Source organism: Lycium barbarum, chromosome 12 (assembly GCF_019175385.1).
Source record: "Lycium barbarum isolate Lr01 chromosome 12, ASM1917538v2, whole genome shotgun sequence".
Classification (NCBI taxonomy): domain Eukaryota; kingdom Viridiplantae; phylum Streptophyta; class Magnoliopsida; order Solanales; family Solanaceae; genus Lycium; species Lycium barbarum.
Window position 1 is genome coordinate 53126243 of NC_083348.1, and position 21710 is coordinate 53147952.

At 35.9% G+C, this 21710-nt stretch overlaps 1 protein-coding gene across 1 annotated transcript; it reads right to left on the minus strand.

Moving 5' to 3' along the window:
* Window positions 1-9852: 9852 nt before the first annotated feature.
* LOC132622860 (uncharacterized) lies at window positions 9853-14112 on the minus strand. The gene is made up of 5 exons (XM_060337533.1): window positions 13985-14112; window positions 12964-13242; window positions 12774-12884; window positions 10514-11016; window positions 9853-10408 (listed from the first exon to the last, which is right to left on the minus strand). The coding sequence occupies exons 1-4, from the start codon at window positions 13985-13987 to the stop codon at window positions 10516-10518; spliced, it is 894 nt and encodes a 297-aa protein (XP_060193516.1). The 5' UTR covers window positions 13988-14112; the 3' UTR covers window positions 9853-10408; window positions 10514-10515.
* Between the last annotated feature and the right edge of the window lie 7598 nt (window positions 14113-21710).

A 21710-nucleotide genomic window follows, 5' to 3' on the forward strand; every position in this document is an offset into this window, starting at 1 on the left:
TGATCCTTATCATATAATCGAAAGAAGTAAGCAAGCGAGTTCCAAAGACTCTACTCCTAGATGGTATAGGATTCATTGTATCATTGTCTTCATGTGTTTCATATCTACAGTTTTCAGAGTATCCTTTCATGAGTCCTTCATGCATTTATATATATATATATATATATATATATATATATATATATATATATATATATATATATATATAGCTATTTTCTCACACCGCGCCGCGCTATAGTCGGCTGGGCAGGCACGTAGATGTGCACACCACTGTAGTGGGAAGATTATGAGATTACCCCGGACGCGAGATGACATGATATTTGAGTAACTTTTACCCCGTCTCTTTTTCCGATTAGTTGACTTTGTTGTAGTCATTTACTTACTTAGCATTGATATTATTAGACTTTGATCATTTTGAGGTGCTTCGAAAAGGGAAGGCTCAGGTAGAGTTGTAAGTGGCTCCTGTTCTGTATTCGAGGTAGGTTACAGCTTAATTTAGTTAGACTTTGATTAGTGAAATGTATGTATGTGTAGAATTGATGAGAGAAAGCATGATTAGGTCTTCAGACATGATGTTGGGATGGATATACTCTTAGGTTAGTATGATTTCTGATTATGTAGCTTGTTGCTGTTATTTTTTACGCAGTGTGACTTATGGTGTACTTGTTATGTTTGGAAGTGAAGTGATATGATAGATTCACTTTGGTGATTGAAACTAGTTGTTGAGTCCATTTCCATGGTTGTTGTGATTTATACAAGTCTTGATATGGCTTATGGTGTTTGTGGCTTCCATAGCATGATTATTGGCATTGACCGTATTGATTTAGCATTATTGCATTCATACACTTATACATTATGGAAATGGTGTGAAAATGATGTGATAAAAGAAAGATGAAATTAGTTTGATAAAATATGGGAACAGGTTGCGCGCCACAACAGATGTATGAATATTTATGTGATCAGGTTGAGCGCTGCAACATATATATATATATATATATATATATATATATATATATATATATAGTTTTTGTTTATCGCCTTTTTTTTAAATAAGCTGGAATATGTCCAGTCATGAATCTTGTTACACTGTTCATGTCTTTCTCTTAATCTTTGTTCTTGATAACCCTCTTCTTTAACCACACCTCGCACATGGCTAACATTTTGTCCTCACTCCTGAATGTCTTCTTATCAAGTAGTTATATCTCTAAGTTTCTGTTTATCTCTCTTTTTTAAAATAATCTAGACTCTTTCCAGTCTGGACTTCAACTTCGGATTTCAAATTATTAAAGAATCTTTCTAAATTCAGCCAGGTGTGCATTGGGTCCCATCGTCACGTGAAAATTTCAGAAGAATCTTTATATTATTGTCCTTGTTGATCCTGTAGCTGCTTTATTAAAGCTACTTTATCAAAGTTGTCTTCATCCGTCTTTATTGCTTTCTTCAACGAATCTGCTTTTTCTTTGTCTTGGCTGTAGTAATTATCTGTCTATCAGCCTTTTTTACGTGTCTAGATTGTGTAGTGCAATAGAATCAAAACTCATCCCTGAATCGATATCATTTGGATCTTGTGAATCTTGAAATGCACTATTCTGAAAATCTACCATATCTCTTTTAAGGTCCCCTTTCCACAAGGCTATAAAGATTATATTCCTAGCGCTAAATCTGATCAAATCTTGCTAAAACAAAACAATACTATAATAGCAATACTATTAGAAGTTAACACAAAGTTAGATAAAATGATTAAGGATAAAACTACCTTAGAAACTCCAAGAAATAAAGAGATAGACGAATTAACAGACCAGTTAGAAAGAGTAGAAATAACACCCCAAATAAAAGCTAAAATAATTATAAAAAAAAACACAAAAATGGACCTTCTTTCAATTAGATCGAGAAACAAAGGAGGATTAGAAAGACCCGGAGTAAGTTTTTCAGATAATAGAACAGGTAATAACCTTTTGTCACGAATTCTAAATAGAAGAAGACCAGAAGAAAACCAACAATTAGATGATGTAATAGACATAGATAGAGACATACAAATTTTCCAGCAAAATCAATAAGACTACTTAATCCAAAAAATTTATATATTATAGGACATTTCTCAAGTACAACACAATTATACAACTATAGGAAATAGTGTTACAACAATAAACATAATTAATTCAGATTCTGTAAGACAAATAAGAAATACTAGACGAAGTTTAATGCATATGGGATTAATTGTAATAGGACTAAAAGGATTAACTAGAAAGAATCTAGGAACCAAAGTATTGTTAGGCTAAAACAGCCCAAAGATACTCTTAACATGATGTGATATTGTCCGCTTTGGGCCAAGCCCACATGGTTTTCTCCAAAATGCCTCACATCATTAAGAGTATCCAACTCGTTATAAGTAGCTCCTTTTTCTTTCCAACTACCAATGTGGTACTTTGTTCGCACACCCAACAATCTCCCCCACGAACTAAGTTCCACATGACTCATTACCATAACTCACGGGTCAGAGATTCAACATGTCTGTATGCCACCCACATCGTCAGAGTATTTATGGTCACCGAAGCCCAAAGGCTATATATGCGTCTTCAAAGCTACGGGTAAAGGTTGTAAACCAGCCCATAGACGGGCAAAGGCACTAAGTCGAGCCCCACGCCACACTCCGCCATCATCATACTTGTCTCTCCAAACCATTCGCTTTGATACCAGTTGTTAAGCTAAAACGGCCCAAAGATACACTTAACATGATGTGATATTGTTCGCTTTGGGCCAAGCCCGCACGCTTTTCTCCAAAAGGCCTCACATCATTAAGAGTAATCCAACACCTTATAAGTAGCTCCTTTTTCTTTTTAGCTACAAATGTGGTACTTTGTTCGCACACCCAAACATTATCTGCCAGCTGTAAACCTATTTACACTTTTTTGTCTCTCTGAGTATTAGAAAGTAAGGGGTTGATAACTGATAAGGCGACTGGGAAGTCAAAAGACTATGCTTTTCTTGAAATTGAAATCAGAGAAAAGGGGAGAAGATGTTGTGAGATTGTAAAAGTTTGAACTCCATCACAATTACTGGAATTCGAACTAAAAAAGGTTGTCTACTTAGTTTTATTTTATTTTTAAAATTAATTAGAAAATGTGAATGTATTTTTTTTAGATTTCTTCTTTCAATGGTTTTTGGTTGTCTTGTCTAATCTCTTTATTTCTTTTTCTTCCGATTGGATCTACACATTTTTTTTGATATTTTCTTCGGGTTTCGAACTCAACAGTAGAGTATTCGGCTTTTAAGTGCGACTAGTGTCTTTACACATATGGATGAAGTGAGGCATTCATCCATACTCTCGGTAAAGACGACTGGTCCTGAATTTCTCCTGGAGTTCGAACTCCATGAATTTTCTCTTGGAGTTCGAATTGCACATTTGAAACTCTACGAACAATCCCTAAAGTTTGAACTAATAAATGTTCAAACGCCAATAAAAGTTCCTGAAGATTTTTCGTCTTTTAGTTAGGTTATTTTTGTGAAAATTTTATTTACGCCTAAAAGGTTGATAAGCGTTTAATAGTTTTGAAATACTAGCTAAATCTTAATTAGTGCTAAAAAAATATCTATTTATTTGCCAATTTCTCCCGCAAAGAGTGCTTGTGATAGCATATAGGGGTGGGCGTTCGGTTCTTCGGTTCGGCTATTTCGGTTTCAGTGTTTTGAAAGTGGACACCGAACCAAACTAGTTCGGTTCGGTTCTTTCGGTTTCGGTTTTTTGAAGTTTGGTTCGGTTCGGTTTCGATTTTTTCAATTCGGTGTTTTCAATTCAGGCTTTCAGCACCACAGTTTCAGCAGCAGCAGCAGCGCTGAAACTGCGGCAGCAGCATAGCCTCAATGTACAAAAATGTTTTGCTGTAATTGTTGGAAGCTTAGAATTAACAACTAAACATGCAAACAAACCACCAAAGAGACAACACCAACTCGGCGATCAGTCAGAAATTTAACAGTACTCTTCCAATCCAAACATATCAAGCTGCAGCACCAAGTAGCAATCAACAAGCAACCATAAACAAACAACAAATATGGGGTCTGGGGAGGGTAGGGTGTACGCAGACCTTACCCTACCTTAGTTGTTATAGCAAACTGCTGTTATAAAAATACGTACGATATAGCATAATATGAAAAGTTGGTTCCAAAGAGAATATAGCCATTATAGTGAAATGTTATTATAGAGGATGACTGAGGTAGCAAGGTCTGATTGTAACTAATGACACGGATGCCATAGAATAAAATTAGCTGCTACAGATAAACCCAACCTGGTACTCAGCAAACTAAAAACCCAGGAGATGGATCTAATTTCAGATGAATCAACCAGTCCTTAGCTTCAACTTCTCCACATGCATACTGAACTAATCGACTAACAGCAATAACTCACAATATTACAAGTATAAACACTAGGCTTATATTCACAATCGAAATACTGGCTACCAAATAGGCCTTTTCAGTAAACAGAAATAAAAGGAATTTGCCTTAGCTGGGGTTTGGAAAGCGCATTCGCCAACAATGGAATAAAGATCAACAGAAGGAAAGGATGATGTTAAATTTTAACAAGGAAATTAACAGTTAAATGCAAGGTAAGAGAATGATGTTAGATTTACATTACAATTTAATCACTTCCAACACAGGTTTTTCCTAACATAAGAGAACTCAACACATCAAATCAATAGCAAGCCAAAGTGCCAAATCAAGTGTCTGCAATGAATCTTTGAAATTTCAAAAGAACATCTTGTAAAATGGAAAAATGGCATAATCTTTTGACATATAGGTGACAGCAAAGAAATTAAAAGAACACATTTTGCACAAGTCAACTCACGAACTCATCAATCAAAAAAGACAGTTTAAACGGACAAACAACACAGTAGCCAAACAGCCAAACAGAGAGATCTCAAACAACTACCCATTTAATTACAACAAATTCACAACCCCCACATATCATGTTACAACAATCAAAACAGTAGCAAGAAACTCATATCAACTAGTGAAAGAACAGAGGAAGTCGATTAGGACAAGTTTGAGAGAGAGAATTCGCCGCCAGAAGTGACGACTGAGATTAGGAGAACTGAGAGAGAGAAATACTTACTCTGTCGCCGCCGGAACTTGGAAGAGAAGTCGCCGCCGAGATTGGAAGAGCAGCCCCCGCCGGAGCTGTGAACAGTGAAGCTCTGAAGTTTAAAGCTCTGAGACAGTGAACTGAGAAATGAAAATTAAATGAGACAGTCAACTGAGAAGTGAAAATTAAATTAGGAATAGGGATACGTTAGGTTAGAACTTAGATGTGTGAAGATGGAAGATGGATACGTTAGGTTATTTGATACAAAACAATGAAAGTGGGCTTTTTTTTTTTTATACTTATCTAACCTCTGATGATTGATATTTGATACAAAATAATGAAAGTGGGCTTGGGTTTTATTTATTTTGGGCTTAAATTTAATGGGCATGGGCTTAGACTATTTAATATTTTTGGGCTAATACATAATATTTCGGTTTAAACCGAAAACCTGAAAAACCGAATACTAAACCCCGAACACCGAACCGAATCCCGAAATTTTTGAAAATTGAAACCGAACCCGAACCGAAAACCCGAAAAACCGAACACCGAAAAACCGAATTAATTCGGTTCGGTCCGATTTTTCGGTTTTCGATAATTATGCCCACCCCTAATAGCATATTTACATGGGAAAAACGCAGTTGGCTCAGAGCTTGTTAATGCTGCTTACCACAATTGATCCCGGAGTAGCTCGTACAATCTTAGCATTTTCAAACGTTGCATCCTCCTATCCTATAGAAAGGAGAAAGAAAAACAATGAGGAATAGAGGCAGATCTAGCAAGTATTTAAGTTTTATGGGTTCAACTTCTAAGATTTCTAGCATGGAACACATTATCTTTTCAAAGTTATGAGTTCATATCTATTATTTATCGTAATTAGTGAATTTTTACACTTACATTTGTATTCCGTGTCGAAAGTACCTGGTTCATTTGCACCCGATACTTTAGGCTACATTCGCCCCTCCTGAGGATTGAATCAAACAGTTTGAATTAGTACATCCACCCTCAAGGGGCTGCTTAAGCATAAAGCAACCAAGGCCTTTGCCTTAGGCCCCCCAATCATGAAGGCCTCACTTTTTATTGGGATTGAATAATTTTTTTTTTTTTTTTTAAAAAACAAGCATTTGAAATGAAGAATTACAATATTTTTAAAAGAATATTATGTTTTAATTATGATTCCACTGTTTGAGTATTATTTTGTATTACATAAATAGTCTTCTGCGTAAAAGAAAACAATTTTTAGAGATGTTGTCTTGTGAAAATGCATTTCTACTTTGTACTATTTTGATAAGTGACTTACATTTCTACTTTAATATCCTTTCTGCTTTTTTACCATTATAAAAATTGTATCACATATTTTCAGTCTTTCTATGCAAAAACAAGAAGAAGAGAGCCGCATAAATTTTTTACCCCTTATATAAAAAACAAGAAAAGAACCGATCAAGAACAAAGTATTGAAATTCTTTTTTTTTTCTTTCATATTTTCAAGTATTTTAGCAAGCATTTGAAGTCAAGAGAAATTATTTTGCTATCAAATTATCAACCTTCAAATCTTAGAAACTAGGAAAATATGCGTCAAATAAAATATGCTCCTATAAAATAGTACTCCCTCTGTTTCAATTTGTTTGAACCTATTTCCTTTTTAGTCTGTGCCAAAATAAATGACCTCTTTCCTAATTTGGAAATAAATTCACTTTAAGAATGATTTACAGCCACACAATTTTTCAAGGCTTATTTTGAACCACAAGTTTCAAAAGTCTTCCCTCTTTCTTAAATGTCGTGCCCAATCAAATGAGTTCATATAAATTGAAACGGAGAGAGTAAAAAGATAGAGGCCTCTCGTCAAAATTTCACTTTAGGCCACAAATATTGTTGAGCCACCCTTGCCACCCTCAAAAACTTTGCAACTTGTGTCTGATGGTTCTTTAGGAGGAAATTAGGATATCCATCAATCCTAATAGTGACGGAGCATAGCCTTAGGTCCTTAGCTATTGGACATGAATATTCTTCTCTTTTTGGCCTTATTAACGTATTAACATGGGAAAATAATGTGAAAAGATCTTCAAAAGAGAATCTTCTTGTTTGATGATGTTTCCAATCAATGTCACTAATCCCAACGTGACACCTCAACTTTCAAGGGCTACACTAACCGATTTGAGCTTGAAAACTGGAGGCAACTGGCAAATCTTCATGGTTTTCCTTGTAGAGCTTGTAAAGTACTCCCACGGTTTCAATTTATATAATATACTTTTTTTTTTTTTTAGTCTGTTAAAAAAAGAATGATATGTTTTCATATTTAGAAATAATTTAATTTTAAATTTTTTCTTTCACACTTAATGAAATAATTTACAACCACACAAATGATTTATTTTGGACCACAAGTTTCAAAAGCTTTTCTTTATTTTTTAAATTTCGTGTCTAGTCAAACTATATCACATAAATTGGAATAGATAGAGTACCTCTAAAACTTAACCAGAATTTCGTTTTCTGACATTGCTTTATTTGTTATAAAACCAATTCTAGTCATTCTTGTCACAGCCTAAAAATTTCAACATTCAAAGCCTTTCTTCTCCAAGCTAATGCATGATCTTTCTTTAAGTTAGGACCCATATAGACATAATATTACTTCTCATAACAACTTTCTTCTTTTTACTTCTTGGAAGTTTAGAGCCAAGAAGAGACGCAAAGATGGTCAAAGAAGAGTTCTTGAGCAAGTCTGATAAGATGTCCAACTTACAAGTCAAAGACTCTCTCTTGGGGTCGGCCATGATAGCTATATGAAATTGCTCAATTTTGCCCATGTGAGACTTTTGGTCCATTCATATACTCTTATCGTTAACAAATTGTCTCATAATTGTCTTTGCCATTAATAGAGCTTTAGCCTAAACATGGATGAACTTACATGTTCTAATACTTCAAGAAAAAAGTCTAAACTCAGAGGCTCTGGAACATGAAAGAGAATTATGTGAACTTCCAAATGATAAGCTAAAAGGAAGATGTCATTAATAAGCTCTTCACTGCTAGTGGTGTTACTAGGAAATTAGAAGTTCCATCCTCAAAGAAAAAAATAAAAAGCAATTTATATGCAGCTTCAGATATTGATCTTAGGTTTCAGGGACCCGTCGAGACGAGGAAGTATAGTTCTTTTAGCTTAGTTTTATAGTAGTAATTAGCTCTTTGTTTTTCTTTTTCCTGCCTAATGTTCAATTAACAATGTTCCCTTTCTGTATTTTCATTTTTGTCCGCATTAGTAAGTTATTATGCAAGTACCTTTTTTTTTTTTTTTAATGAACTTTAGCAATGCCGTTTCTCTGGAGCACTAAATTTAGATCCTGAGTTGCAGTTGGAAGCTTTATGTTCCTATCGAATGACAAATGTAATACGTTAAATTGCTACATTAAGACGCTCTTGTGGACTTTCTCGACCTAAGATTTAGAGAATCAAAGGCGTATGTTGTGTGAACTTTTTGCAAGTGAAGTAATTTTTGGAAAATGGTGTTTGTTTCAAGATTTTGAAAATTCTTTTTTCCACGCAGTTGTTTTTTTTTTTTTTTCTAAGTTAGAGAAGTGTTGTAGAGCTGCTTTTCATCAACAACTCTTCTTCACAAAGGAAATGCCATAGCCAAATGGAAGCTCATAAAAGATCTACAAATGATTTTCCCAACCCATCACATATAACTTATGTGTGATCCTTAAGAAGAGATAGTGATGGGCAGGCCATCAGCGTGAACTTTTGGTGTATTGTAGTCCTGTCCTGTTCATTGTAAGACTACTATCTAACTCAGCCGAATCTCTCTATTCTAGGCTGCTGGGGTCCCCCCCATTGAAGCTCATATCCCATGGGCCCCTCCAAGTTTTAAGAAAAAACAAGAGAAAGTATGTGTATAAGAGCATGCTGAGTCACCTTTTAAAAAATCTGAAACTGATATTAAGCATTTTGCTTGTTAAATGGTATAAACTGGCCTTTGATACCCGCTCTTTGTACTGCATTGCCCTTTTTCTATCTTCCCCCTAGGTTCTGCTTGTATTCATCTAAATGGAGTCTTAAAGCATCATAAAGACCTTAATGTGCACTACTAAAAAATCCTGATTTACCTACAGAATTTACCGAGGGACATCCAACGGAATTTACCGAGGGACAGGATTTATCGAGGGACGCCATCGGTACTAGGCTTGTGGGTAATTTGACCCTTGGTAAATAATACCGAGGGACACTCTCGGCAAATACCGATGGAGACCCTCACACATCCCTCGGTACTTCCCTTTCCTCACATTCATGCAAAATTAAATATACCGAGGGACAACCCTCGGTACTTAAGAAATATATATAATATTGATATATTATTTACTGAGGGACATACATCGGTATATTAATGTTAATTAAATTAAAATTTTAAATACATCGAGGGACAACCCTCGATAAATAAAATATTTAACAATTATATTTTTCATTTTACTGAGGAATGTCCATCGGTAAGCTAAATGAAAAGTACTTTGATATTTGAAAATAATGAGGGACGTCCCTCGGTAACCTGAAAATCTGAGATTTGCAATTACACTTGTTACCGAGGGACTCTATCGGTAAGTCCCTCATTATTTCTAGTATTATTTTGGCAAGCAATGCCTATTTTTTCTACAACACCTGCTATATTCTTATATTTCAATAGCCGATTCAATAGAAACTGAAACACAACCAATAATAGCCATCAAAACAATAATAAAAATACTCCGAAATAATTCATACATTAAAATTAAGCCAACAAACATCGTACGAATCTAACCAACTTCGACGTTATGCAAAAATATATCACAAGCATCCCACTAGACTTCAAACAAGCCAAAGTAACATAAGTTGGAACAAAAATAACAATTTTTTTTTTTGGTGAACTAAGTTGTTATATTCATATTCAAAAGCATCAAGCAGATGCAAACATTACAAAGAAAAGGCTAAAAACTCCAGACACTGCAAAAGAAAACTAGTAAGAGCTGGGAGTTTAAAACCATGAGCAAAAGACTCAAGGCTACTAAGCCACTGAGTGGGAGCCAATGAAATCTAAAAGGGGGATAACATCATTCACAGGGGATAGATTTCTCCAACTAAAAAGGTTAACTAAACACTTTGATTTTAGAGAACAATTAGGAGTTGAAGTCCCATCAAAGATCTGTTGTTCCTTCTCTATCCATAAACACCAAAAAACACATGCAGGTATCATTTACCAGATCATGTTGATGGTTTTGTTCACTTTCCATAAGCTCCAACTTTCAACTGCTCCTTTTAAGCTATATGGGATTGTCCAACTGATTCAAAAAATTGTTGCAAACATGTGATAGAGATCTGCTGCAACAGGGTAATGCAAAAAAAATATGTCAACTGACTCTGACTCTTTTTGGCACACATAGCATCTGTTCACCAAATGGACAAACAAAAATAACAACTTACCCCTAATACTCCATTTCAGTCTCTCCATACTCTCTATTCTCCTGATCCTCATCATCTCCATGCTCCTGATCCTCCTCATCCTCTACATCCTCTCCATCATCATGATCGTGGGTCGGGGGTGGAGAACGGGGCAACTTGATGAGGTTACACACTTGGGCCTTGAGTTCTTTGACGTCTGACTCAAGCACTATCCTACGTTGCTCCTCCTTCAACCTTTTATTCTGTTCCTCCTCATATTTCCTAGCAAGTTCCCGAAGATCGTCTCGCATCTCCTCGAGCTGCTCATTTGACACAGTGACAGAACTCCCTATACCTTGCAATCCACACTGGATCCGGTGAAAGTTCTTCTCGAAGCAAAGGCCATACGCTCTTCCCTTATTTACACCACCAACCACGTCTAACCAACAATAGAGAGTTTGTTCCTCTGATGGCGTGATTGGATTGCCTTGATCATTAGTCGACTGATTCGTAATGAGATCCTCCATCGCTTGATTATACCGATTCTACATTAAAAGTAAAATTTAGTATATAAACAAACGGTATAAAATAAATTCTGAAAAGTGAAAAAAAAAAATTTAGCAGAGAAGGTTGAAGGTCTTTGCTAGTTTGGAATAAATACCACAAGTCATGATAGGCACAAGGTGTGCATAAATGTAGCATTTGTTGCTGCTGGTGTGCACCAGGAGGGGAACACACACAGAAAAAAAAAAAAAAAACAGAGAAGGTTGAATGTGTTTGCTGGTTTGGAATAAATATGATCATGAAGCTGGTTAGATTGCACAGTATCAACACTGCTGTTTACAATCAGGGGGGATTCCAGTCTTTCAAAATTGAGTTGGCTCGATAATGCCAACTTATGATGATGTTTCACAGTTTGGACATGACCTGGTGTACTTTGAAAAATCCTGGGGCAATTCAGATGTACTGATCAAGTACACTATGAGGCTAAGCAGACATGCTGAGGTGCAAATGTGGCTCAGACCTGGTGTGTTTAGTGACAGTACACCATCATGCTCAACTCTTTGTATCACTGATCCAAGCATGGGAAATGAGATGGTTCAAATATACACATGAAGGAACGTGAAGCAGCATTATGGATATTTCTATGCAGTAGGAGTGAAAAGAGCAGTCACACTGTGATGGATGCAGTTGGGAGAGCACAAGGTATTGGGAGAAAGGAACAGAGGCAGCAAGAGAAGAAGGCAATATATGCTGCAATACATGCAGCTCATGCCTATGAACAACAGATAATATAGTTGGGAAGCATCATGAGAGCACAGATACTGTTGCTTCTTTGGGGATAGCTGGTGATACAAATGCAGAGAAGGTTGGGGGTGTTTGAGCAAGGAATAAACACCACAATAAATTGCAGATAACTTGGAGACAGAAGGGTGCTGAGGTGGAGAGGAATAGTAGCAAACTTGGTGCTCAGACCTGGTGTTTCCAGTGATAATGAACCATCATGCTCGATTCCATTTGGAGGAAAGCATGATGGTATTTTACTCTAACAATGTGCTCTATTTTGCAAGTTTAGAATGGACAACTCAAGGTGGCCAGGAAAGCTGAAGCTGGTTTGATGCAACTGCAGGGAATCAGTTATGAAGAGCAGCAAATTTCTTGGTTCCTGATGTAGTGCTGGTGAAAACAGCACTGCTATGTGCAGCACCTTCTGTAGAGGACAACAAAAGGTGGCCAACATTGCACAAAGCTGGTGATAAGCTATGTGCAGCACTGCTGAGGCACAATTTGCTGCTTACAGCAGCCCAGAAAAAGCAATACATTGCAGCTTGATACTTGGTCTGTTCAATGGTGTCAAGAGATGTGCTGCAGGGCAGGAAGGCAATATATGCTGCAGTTCATATGCAGATGTGGTGTCATAAATGCACTGCATCACTGACCAAAAACCAACAAAGGCTGCAAGGGCTATTTGCAGCAAGGTGTGCAATACTGCTGGGAGCTGCTATTTACAGCAGTTAGAAAAAGCAGTGGAATATACTACTTTTTGGAAGTATTTTACAGGAAGAGTTACCACAACACATCTACAGGTTGTAGTTTGTCTATGAACAACACGTATTTCAGATTGATATACACAGATATACCAGCCACAAAAATTTATCCAAGATAATATCACCAAGAGATTATTTATATGAACTTAAGAAGGATTAACATGAAGAGAAAACTAAATAGAAGTTGAGTCTTACCAGTAACCATAAAAACAATCTTACTAGTCAAATATATTCCAAGTAAGTTTAGAGCTTACATAGGTATCCTCTGCCCGTGGCTCAACCCAAACTTCTTTTCCATCTTCGATTTTCATATGGGTCTTATTCCATAGCTCATGTCGAGTGGGTGGTCTACCAAGAGAAACTTTCTGCAAATGAAATAAACCAAGTTAACGTTGTTTATGTCATTATTTGTATTTGCTGCCATCTAAATGCTTAAACAATTACCAATTTCCTCCGAGCAGTCCCCATGGACACTGAACCACAAGTGTGCAATGAGCCACCCTTCTTAGAATTTCGAGCTACCTTTGTCTGGGCGCTCTTCTTTTGAAACTCCGGCGTAGCCCAGTATTTATTGAGATCCTCCCAGTAATCTGTCCCAAGCCAGCCAGGCTTTTGACCTTTATTTCGAGCTTCAGAAAAAATATTTGACAACCGAGAACTCGCCTTCTTTGTAAAATTGCTTCTAATAACATTATCCTCGACAGGGTTCCATGTACACTTTTTCTGGAAAAAAAAAATGTAAAAGACATCAGAGGAATAGACGTCCCGAAGTGCCTACACTAAGAAGACATCTTCCATTGAATTTGAAGTGCCAAAATCAATATCAGAATAACTTCTTGTCATTCTATATTTAAGGTATCTTGAAGAAGCTAACAACTATTCTTATTATGCCCTTCTTTGTCATCTGATCCATACAAATCCCACTGGCCAGTGGTGTTGCCCAAACCCTCTAAATCAAAGTATACACTCTTGTCATTGGAGTACAAGTTACAAAAAGAAAAGCACACTGATAATTTAAAGCCTCTATATCTAAAGGCCAAGATTTATGATTTATTTGATAGGAAAATAAATTAACATGTAGTAATGGTCTACATAGCTAGTTAGCAGCACAAAAACAACCAACATATAAGAACTGTAGGCACTAACATATAAGATCTGTAGGCATATTTTTTCATTTAAGAAGACAGACATTAGACAATAGACATAAAAGTGAAAACAAATAGAAAGGAGGATTAATAAACTTCAAGAAAAGAAGATAACTAGGCCTAGAACAAGAAGTAAACCAGAAAATAGTAAAAAGAAGATAGCTAGAACAAAAAGATGGAAATAGTAATTAGTAAAAGAAGAAAGGTATTGAGACATGGAGAAAGAGATAACAGAGAGTTCCCACTATAGTACTTTAAGATATTTTAGAATTAGAGGAGAAGACACATTTAATCCATTTTGTGATCCAAAGTATACATACCATAAACTCGTTAAGGATTGCCTGTTACGTATGACATGGAACTTCACCCCACGTCGCGAAGGCACCGCTATAAAATTTCTGGATTGTTGTTGAGATTGCATTTGCAGCTGGCCTAGAAGGATAAAACCTACAAGACAACAATTTTAAAACATTTAAAATTGTTAATTCAAGAATTAGAAAATAATAGAGGAATTAGAATGCAATAAAAGAATAAACATACCCTTCTCCATCAGCGATGATGCACACCCTCCGTAGATGATCTAACTTTCCAGGCGATGGAAAATCTGGACCATCAACTGAAGACGGCGTCGAAGGTTGGCTAAGAGATGCCTCAGAATTGCTCGATCCAGTATTTAGCCTAGAAAGGCGTGGACTGGCTGATCGAGTGGCCTCTGACGAAGGAGTCTCTGGAGATGGATGTCGTTCCATGGCAGCGAGGTAAGCTGAATGCATGCCAGGTGGAGGTACATAAGAAGGAGGCATCGAGGAACATCCTGGGGGAGGCATATTGTAGAAAGGGGCAGTAGTTGAAATTCTGGAATAGCCCTGTGTTGGCATTGAGCTATAGCCCTATGGAGGCATCGAGCTATAGATAGGGGGGGGGGGAGGCATAGATCTATAGCTGGGGGGAGGCATCGAGCTATATCCCTGGGGAGGCATAGTACTATAAAAAGAATGTGAAAATGATGACGACCCCTGTGAAGGAGGATGCATTGGTGGAATGGAATAAAGAGATGGACTCAATGTAGACACAGTTGATTCCCCTTTACTCTTTGATGATGAGCCATGTGAAGGAGGATGCAATGGTGGAATTGTAGAATGAGATGGACTTGATGTAAACACGGTTGATTTCCCTCGACTCTTGGTAGTACTCTTCCCACCCTTACTCTTAGTGGTACTCTTCCCACGCGAACTATTACTCTGATGTCGCTCATTTTTATCACCTGATGCCATCTGCAAAGTTCAAATTGAGATTGTTAGAACATAAATTAGCTAATTACTACATAATGAGATTGTTAAAACTAAAATATTGAGGATTAAGTTTGTTTTTATTGGAGTGGACATTTCATCACCTTGAACAAAATTCCTAACAGACCTCACAGAAATTGCAACTATGGCAGATTGGCAACAATTGACACAATACTAAACCTAAAGTGAGGAGCAAGCATGACTGATATATAGTGAGGTGACACAGTTTTAGTGATATACAGTTCCCCATAGTCTACAAATAAAATGCTTAATCACATAAAAGGCAGGGAACAACCAAAAAAAGGATTAAAGGAATCGTTCAATCAACAACAAAACAAAAAACACAAAGATTTTAGGAATTAGAAAACAAATGCCTAAGCAGAGAAACGAGGATGAATGGAATCCCAAAGAACAAAACCAGTTCATTATGAAAAAACCAAACCAATTCAATCATAGATTTCAAAAGAAAAATAAATAGAATTATGGGGAAAAAGAGAGAGAAAGAAGGGAACCACAACTGGCGACGACAAAACTGTTCTGGTCTTTCTTTTTCAGCAACAGCACAGCAACAATAGCAGTAGTGAAGGCAAGAACTCTAACAGATGCTAAAAATTAAGCAACCACAATTTGCAAATTAAGTAACTACAATTTGCAACAAAATTTATACTTAATGGACTAATTAATAACACAGTTAGATATCTTAACTATTATGCTGACTATGTTTAGTTGTAGAGTGAATTCCTAAAATTCCAATTCTTAGAAGAGTAATATTCATATAGCATCACTGTAATTAGCTAATTACTGCATAATGAGATTGAAATTTATTCCATTGAAAAAAAAAACTAAGAGAATCCAACACCAATACTAGTCTGCATGCAGAAAATTACTAAACAACTTTTACTAAAAAAAAAAGTCAAAGACTATCTAATTTTTCTCTAACATCTCAAAAATAATTTACTAATTACCAACACTTGGTGGCATCTTAAAAAAAAAACAACAAGAACAATAATAAGAATACCAAAACAAATAACTGGCATTGTAAAAAATGTTGAAGCTACTGCTACTGCTACTGCTACTGGTGCCACTGGAAAAACATCCATTTTATCATAAGCACAAACAAAAACAAGAACTTGAACCCGAACCTGCAAACGAAAAACAAGCTTTCATCCATGCCCAAAGAACATTTAGGGTTGAGAGTTTAGGGCTCGCGACTAAGAAGAAGAATATTGAACAGGTAATTCTTCCTCCTCGCTTATTTCTGTCTCAACAGGTAATTCTTCCTCCTCGCTTATTTCATTTTCAACAGGTAATTCTTCCTCTTCACTTGTGTCGCTACTGTTTGCTGAATCTTCCTCATAAGAAGAGTACTCATCGTCAACAGATAGTTCTTCCTCTTCATTTGCCATGGAAGTTCCTTCCCCGAGATCAATTTCTTCATATATGCTGTCAGGATGCTCCAATTCATTTTCTAATTCTCTGTCCACTGTTTCTTGAACACTCGATATGTCATTTTGGTATGCAACATTCAAAGTATTCTCGACTTCCACACGACCCACATGCTTTGTTTTAATAACAACCCACCAATCCGATTTATCCCTACGCAATGGATAAGGAGCATAATACACTTGCTTGACATTTTGTGCAATGACAAAAGGATCATAGCTTCCATATTGCCTTGTATGCTTAACTTCAACAATTTTGTAATGTGGATCTATCCTTGTACCAGTTTTTGGTGTTGGGTCAAACCATTTACAACGAAAAAGTATCAACTTTTTCTATGGCTAATCAGGATACTATAGTTCTAAAATCTCTTGGAGCACACCATAATAATCAATATCTCCATCCTGATTGTTAGTGTCCCCTTTAACCCAGACTCCGCTATTATTGCTTTTATAATGCTTGGAGCTTTCTTCAATACGGAATTTGTAACCATTGACATTGTATTTTTTTCATTGTTTTGACATAAGGGTCTGGTCCCCAAGCTATATCTTTCAGAAATTGGTCAGCTATGCCATTATTTGGATCATGGACCTAGTGGTTAAAAAAAAAAGTTAGCAAATATTTATAGTTTATAAAAAATGAAATATAGTTGAATTTTATAACATAACACTTACATAACATTTGAACCACTCGCTAAACTCGGAATAAACAGGAGCATAGCCATACCTACCCACGAACAAACTGTCCAACACATTTAACGCTTGTCAGTGACATATTAGTATGGATTATTTTGAAAAACTCAATAATATAATTTGAAACCTACTTATAATGTGGTTCAACTTCCGGGAAATTCAACAATACATGTGTTGTGGCTGATTTTTTCTCCATATCAGTTAGGAGTCTTCTTTTAATAGTTTTAGAACCCCGACCTGGTCGATTGAATATGGATTTTAGCGGGGCCAAAGGATCATTCTCACCTCATAGTTTCGAGTTGGCCTATTTCTCAAACACGGAACGTGTTTCTCAAAATAATAAGAACAGAAGTGAGAGGTTTCCGCAGCGACATAGGCCTCACATATAGATCCCTCAATCCTATTCTTCTGCTTCACAAACTGTTTACATTTGCCAATTTTCCTGTATAACTTCAAATTAGATAGGAACTACAAGAATTATTCAATATTCAAAAATTAAATAATAATTTATAATAGTTACCTCTCCCAAGGGTACATCCATCTATATTTAACTGGGCCTCCAAGTAGTGCCTCTTGTACAAGGTGGACCGGAAGATGTTCCATCACATCAAAGAAACCACATGGAAGAAATTTCTCCAGCTTACATGAGGTTACACGAATGTTCTGATTCATCAAAAGTAGAGTATCTTCCCTCAATGTGTTGGAACATAAATCTTTGAAAAACAAACTAATCTCTGTGATTGGTTTCCATATTCTTTCGGGTAAGCCACGAAATGCAATAGGAACTAAAGTTTCCATGAAAACATGGCAATCATGACTTTTCATACCCACCAACTTGCCTTCTACCACATCTGCACGCTTACCCAAGTTGGACGCATACCCCTCGGGCATCCTCAAACTCATTATCCACTCACAAATCTTTCGTTTATCCTCCAAAGTGAATGTATAACTGGCCTTTGGCTTGACGATCCTATTTTTGTTTTTTGATTGTTGTAGGTGCAATTCTGGTCGCCTACAATATTCCATTAAGTCCTTTCTGGCATTTATGTTATCTTTTGTCTGGTCCCTAACATCCATCACTGTATTAAACAGATTATCAAAATAATTCTTTTCAATATGCATGACATCAAGATTATGTCGGAGAAGATTATGCTTCCAATAAGGTAACTCCCAGAATATGCTCTGTTTCGTCCAATTATGCTCAACCCCATACCCATTTAATCTAGAAGGTAGAGTTTCTGTCACCTTAGGCAAGTCCCTAACCCTCTCCCAAATTTGCTCCCCTGACAATGTTGGCGGTGGTAAGTCATGTTCAGTTTTATTCTTCCTGAATGCATTTCTCATACTCCTAAACTCATGATCCATTGGTAAGAACTGACGGTGACAATCAAACCATGAATTCTTGCCCCCGTGTTTTTAAAGTGAATGATTTAGTGTTTTCCATACAACAAGGACAAGCTAATTTGCCAGCAGTCATCCACCCTGACAACATTCCATAGGCAGGGAAATCATTAATAGTCCACATAAAAGCAGCACACATGTTGAAGTTTTGTTTGCTTGATATGTCGTATGTTAAAACACCTTCGTGCCACAAAGTCTGTAACTCGTGAATCAAAGGCTGCAAATATACATCAATCAAAAGTTTTGGATTACGTGGACTCGGGACAATGCAAGTTAGGAACAAATATGGACTTGTCATACACATCTCAAGCGGAAGATTATATGCTGTGACAAAGACTAGCCAACATGAATATGGTGCAGCTGAGACAGAAAATGGTGTGAATCCATCAGCACACAAACCCAATCGAATATTCCTTGGTTCATTAGCAAAATTCTGAAACGTTATATCGAAATGCTTCCATGCTTCTCCATCTGATGGATGACACAAAACACCGGGTGGCCTTCTATTTTCATAGTGCCATCTCATATGAGGAGCAGAACTCAGTGATGCATACAACCTCTTTAACCTTGGTATAAGAGGTAAATAATGCATCGCCTTAACTGCAACCCTCTTACCGCTGGCAAGCTATTTAAAACGAGATATTCCATAAACTTTGCAATTCTCTAAATCTGCATCATCCTTATAATACAACATGCAACCTTTTTCACAACAATCAATTTTCATAGACGAGAGACCTAATTTGGAAACAATTTTTTTTTCTTTAAAGTAATCATCGAGTATGTCTAAGTTCGGATTAAGTTCTTTCATAAGCTCAATCATAGCGTTTATGCCCGCTATAGAAATATTCGCATCCAATTTAATACTTAGCAGGCTAACGGCAACAGATAATGCAGAGTGCGACATGCCTTCGCAAAATGGACGACTAACAGACTCTAATTGTGCATAAAAATATTTTACCTCTTCATTGGGAGGTTAATCAATAGGTTGTTGGTTGTTACCCTTATTGTACATCCCAAGAGCATCCATAACCATTTCATGCACTCTAGAATCTTGACTACTTTCACCAACAACAGAATTATGATTGCAAATATTACTGGCACTACCCTCAAGACTAGTCCAAACATAATAGTCGTCCATAAAACCCTTACTACAAAGATCATCCCTAACATCCTCGGGTTTTAACCACTTTATACAATTGCAATCTGCACAAGGACACCTAATTGTCCCATCCTTTTGACAAAATAAATTTTCCTGATTAATAAACCCCTCAACGCCTAGCGTAAATTCATCCCTCAACCCCCGTCGATTAGGTAACACCCTATTATACATCCATCTACGATGTTCATTGTCCATCTACATGTACAAATAACAATCCACATGAATAGTTTAAGATGCACAGAGTAATTCTACATCTAGTACACAGCTTTAGTGATCTAGTAAATAAACCAAATTCGATATACAATTTCATGCATAGTTAATATTTAAAAAATTACACGATGAAGAGTTGACATACTGTTTTCAAAATAGATAATCCTTCCGTTTAAAAATAAATTGTGTTTTAGGCTTTTCATTTTGTTTAAAAATAAGTTGTTCTTTAGAATTTCAAAGAGGAAATTGATCTTATTCTTCCAAATTAAAAACAAGGGGCTTGGGGGAAGATCTCATAGAAAAGCTTCTAAATACCACAGTACACAAACAACAATTGTGCTTCAATCAAAACTAGTCCGATAAATAATATGAACCCTTGCTATCCTTTTCCCTCTATTTGGACCTTCTAGAAAGAAAACTAAACCCTATGGCAATTTAAAGCTGAGCCAACAAAAAAAAAAAAAAAAAAAAAAAGAGCCAGCAAACCTAAAAATACTCTCGCAAAAAAACCCCCAAATTAGAATTCATTTAGCATAAGACTAAAATGTTTAAAAATTATATCTTTGCACATAAAAAAGAGGAAATTTAAGCAAAAGATGCAATCAAGATTCTTCCTATTCAAATTCCTTCAAAATAATTGCAGTAATTAATGACTTCAAATAATAAACTTTACCTATTCAAGAATATAGAAAAAACCCTAACTTTGTCTCCACTTTGAAATTGCAAAGTCAATTGTTTTCCTTTGTGTTCACTGTTGCTTCCAATTCCACAAATTGGGTATCTTCGGCCCTGTATTCTCAAACTATTTCATGTCTCTTAGTTTCCCTCTATTCGTGATTGAAGTGGCGCCGTTAATACAAGATTGGACTTAAGAGAAGAGAGCAGCACATAAAACAAGATGGTACAAGAAGCATATACAGATGATAAATGAGAATTTTGCCTGTGATTGCTTGACATATTTTATGTAGTCCTCTTGTTTGGACATATTCTCTGTAGTCGTCTGAATGAATGACCCATATGTTGATTTGGGGAAATGGAATGGTTAGTTCTTCCTTTTGAACAAACCCTAGTTAAAAGTGCTCTATCTTTCTTTTGGCTAAAATATATGGCGCCTAAGTTCCCCGCTGTTGTTTTTTTTGCTTTTAAGTTTTTTTTTCAACTTTTTTCAGCTCCACTTATGTTCTGGTGCCTAAGTTTCTTTTATTCTGGCCTTAGTTTTTTAATTTTTTTTAACACAAATGGGGATGGGTAATGGAATGTATATACTCTCTCCGTTTCAATTTATGTGAACCGATTTGACTTTGCACGGAGTTTAAAAAAGTAGAGAAAACTTTTAAACTTGTGGTGTTAAATGAGTCACATATATTTTGTGTGGCTATAAATCATTGCATAAAGGTAAATTGTTTCCAAATATACAAAGAGGTCATTCTTTTTGGCACAGACTAATAAGAAAATAAGCTCATATAAATTGAAACGGATGGAGTATTAAAATATTTATAAGCTTTGAGATAATAAGTAAATAAAAATATGAAATTTATATAATAACCATCAAATTATGTAGAAAACTTGCAAAACAATTTACTTTTAAAAATTGATAACTCAAATTATCCTATTTTAGATCGAATCACCAGTTGAATAAAATTTTAACTTAACAAAAGATATATTATATATTTGTGAAGACAAAATTGAGATTGTTTTAATAAAAGATGAATTTATCATAAAAGAGTGAAAATAAAATTTTGTTTGGGAATGTCAAATCAAATTATCTCCAAACAAATCAAGAATCACTAAACTTATATAATTTTTTTCGTAATATTGTTTTCTCAAAATAACTAAGGCCTCATTTGTTTATATT

What these genes read in the sequence shown, in the direction of transcription:
- LOC132622860 (XM_060337533.1), bottom strand. An exon ending in GGACTGCTCGGAGGAAATTG is followed by an intron (nt 12,885 to 12,963) that starts GTAATTGTTTAA and finishes TTTCATTTGCAG; the next exon opens with AAAGTTTCTCTTGGTAGACC. An exon ending in CACGGGCAGAGGATACCTAT is followed by an intron (nt 11,017 to 12,773) that starts GTAAGCTCTAAA and finishes CTTTTAATGTAG; the next exon opens with AATCGGTATAATCAAGCGAT.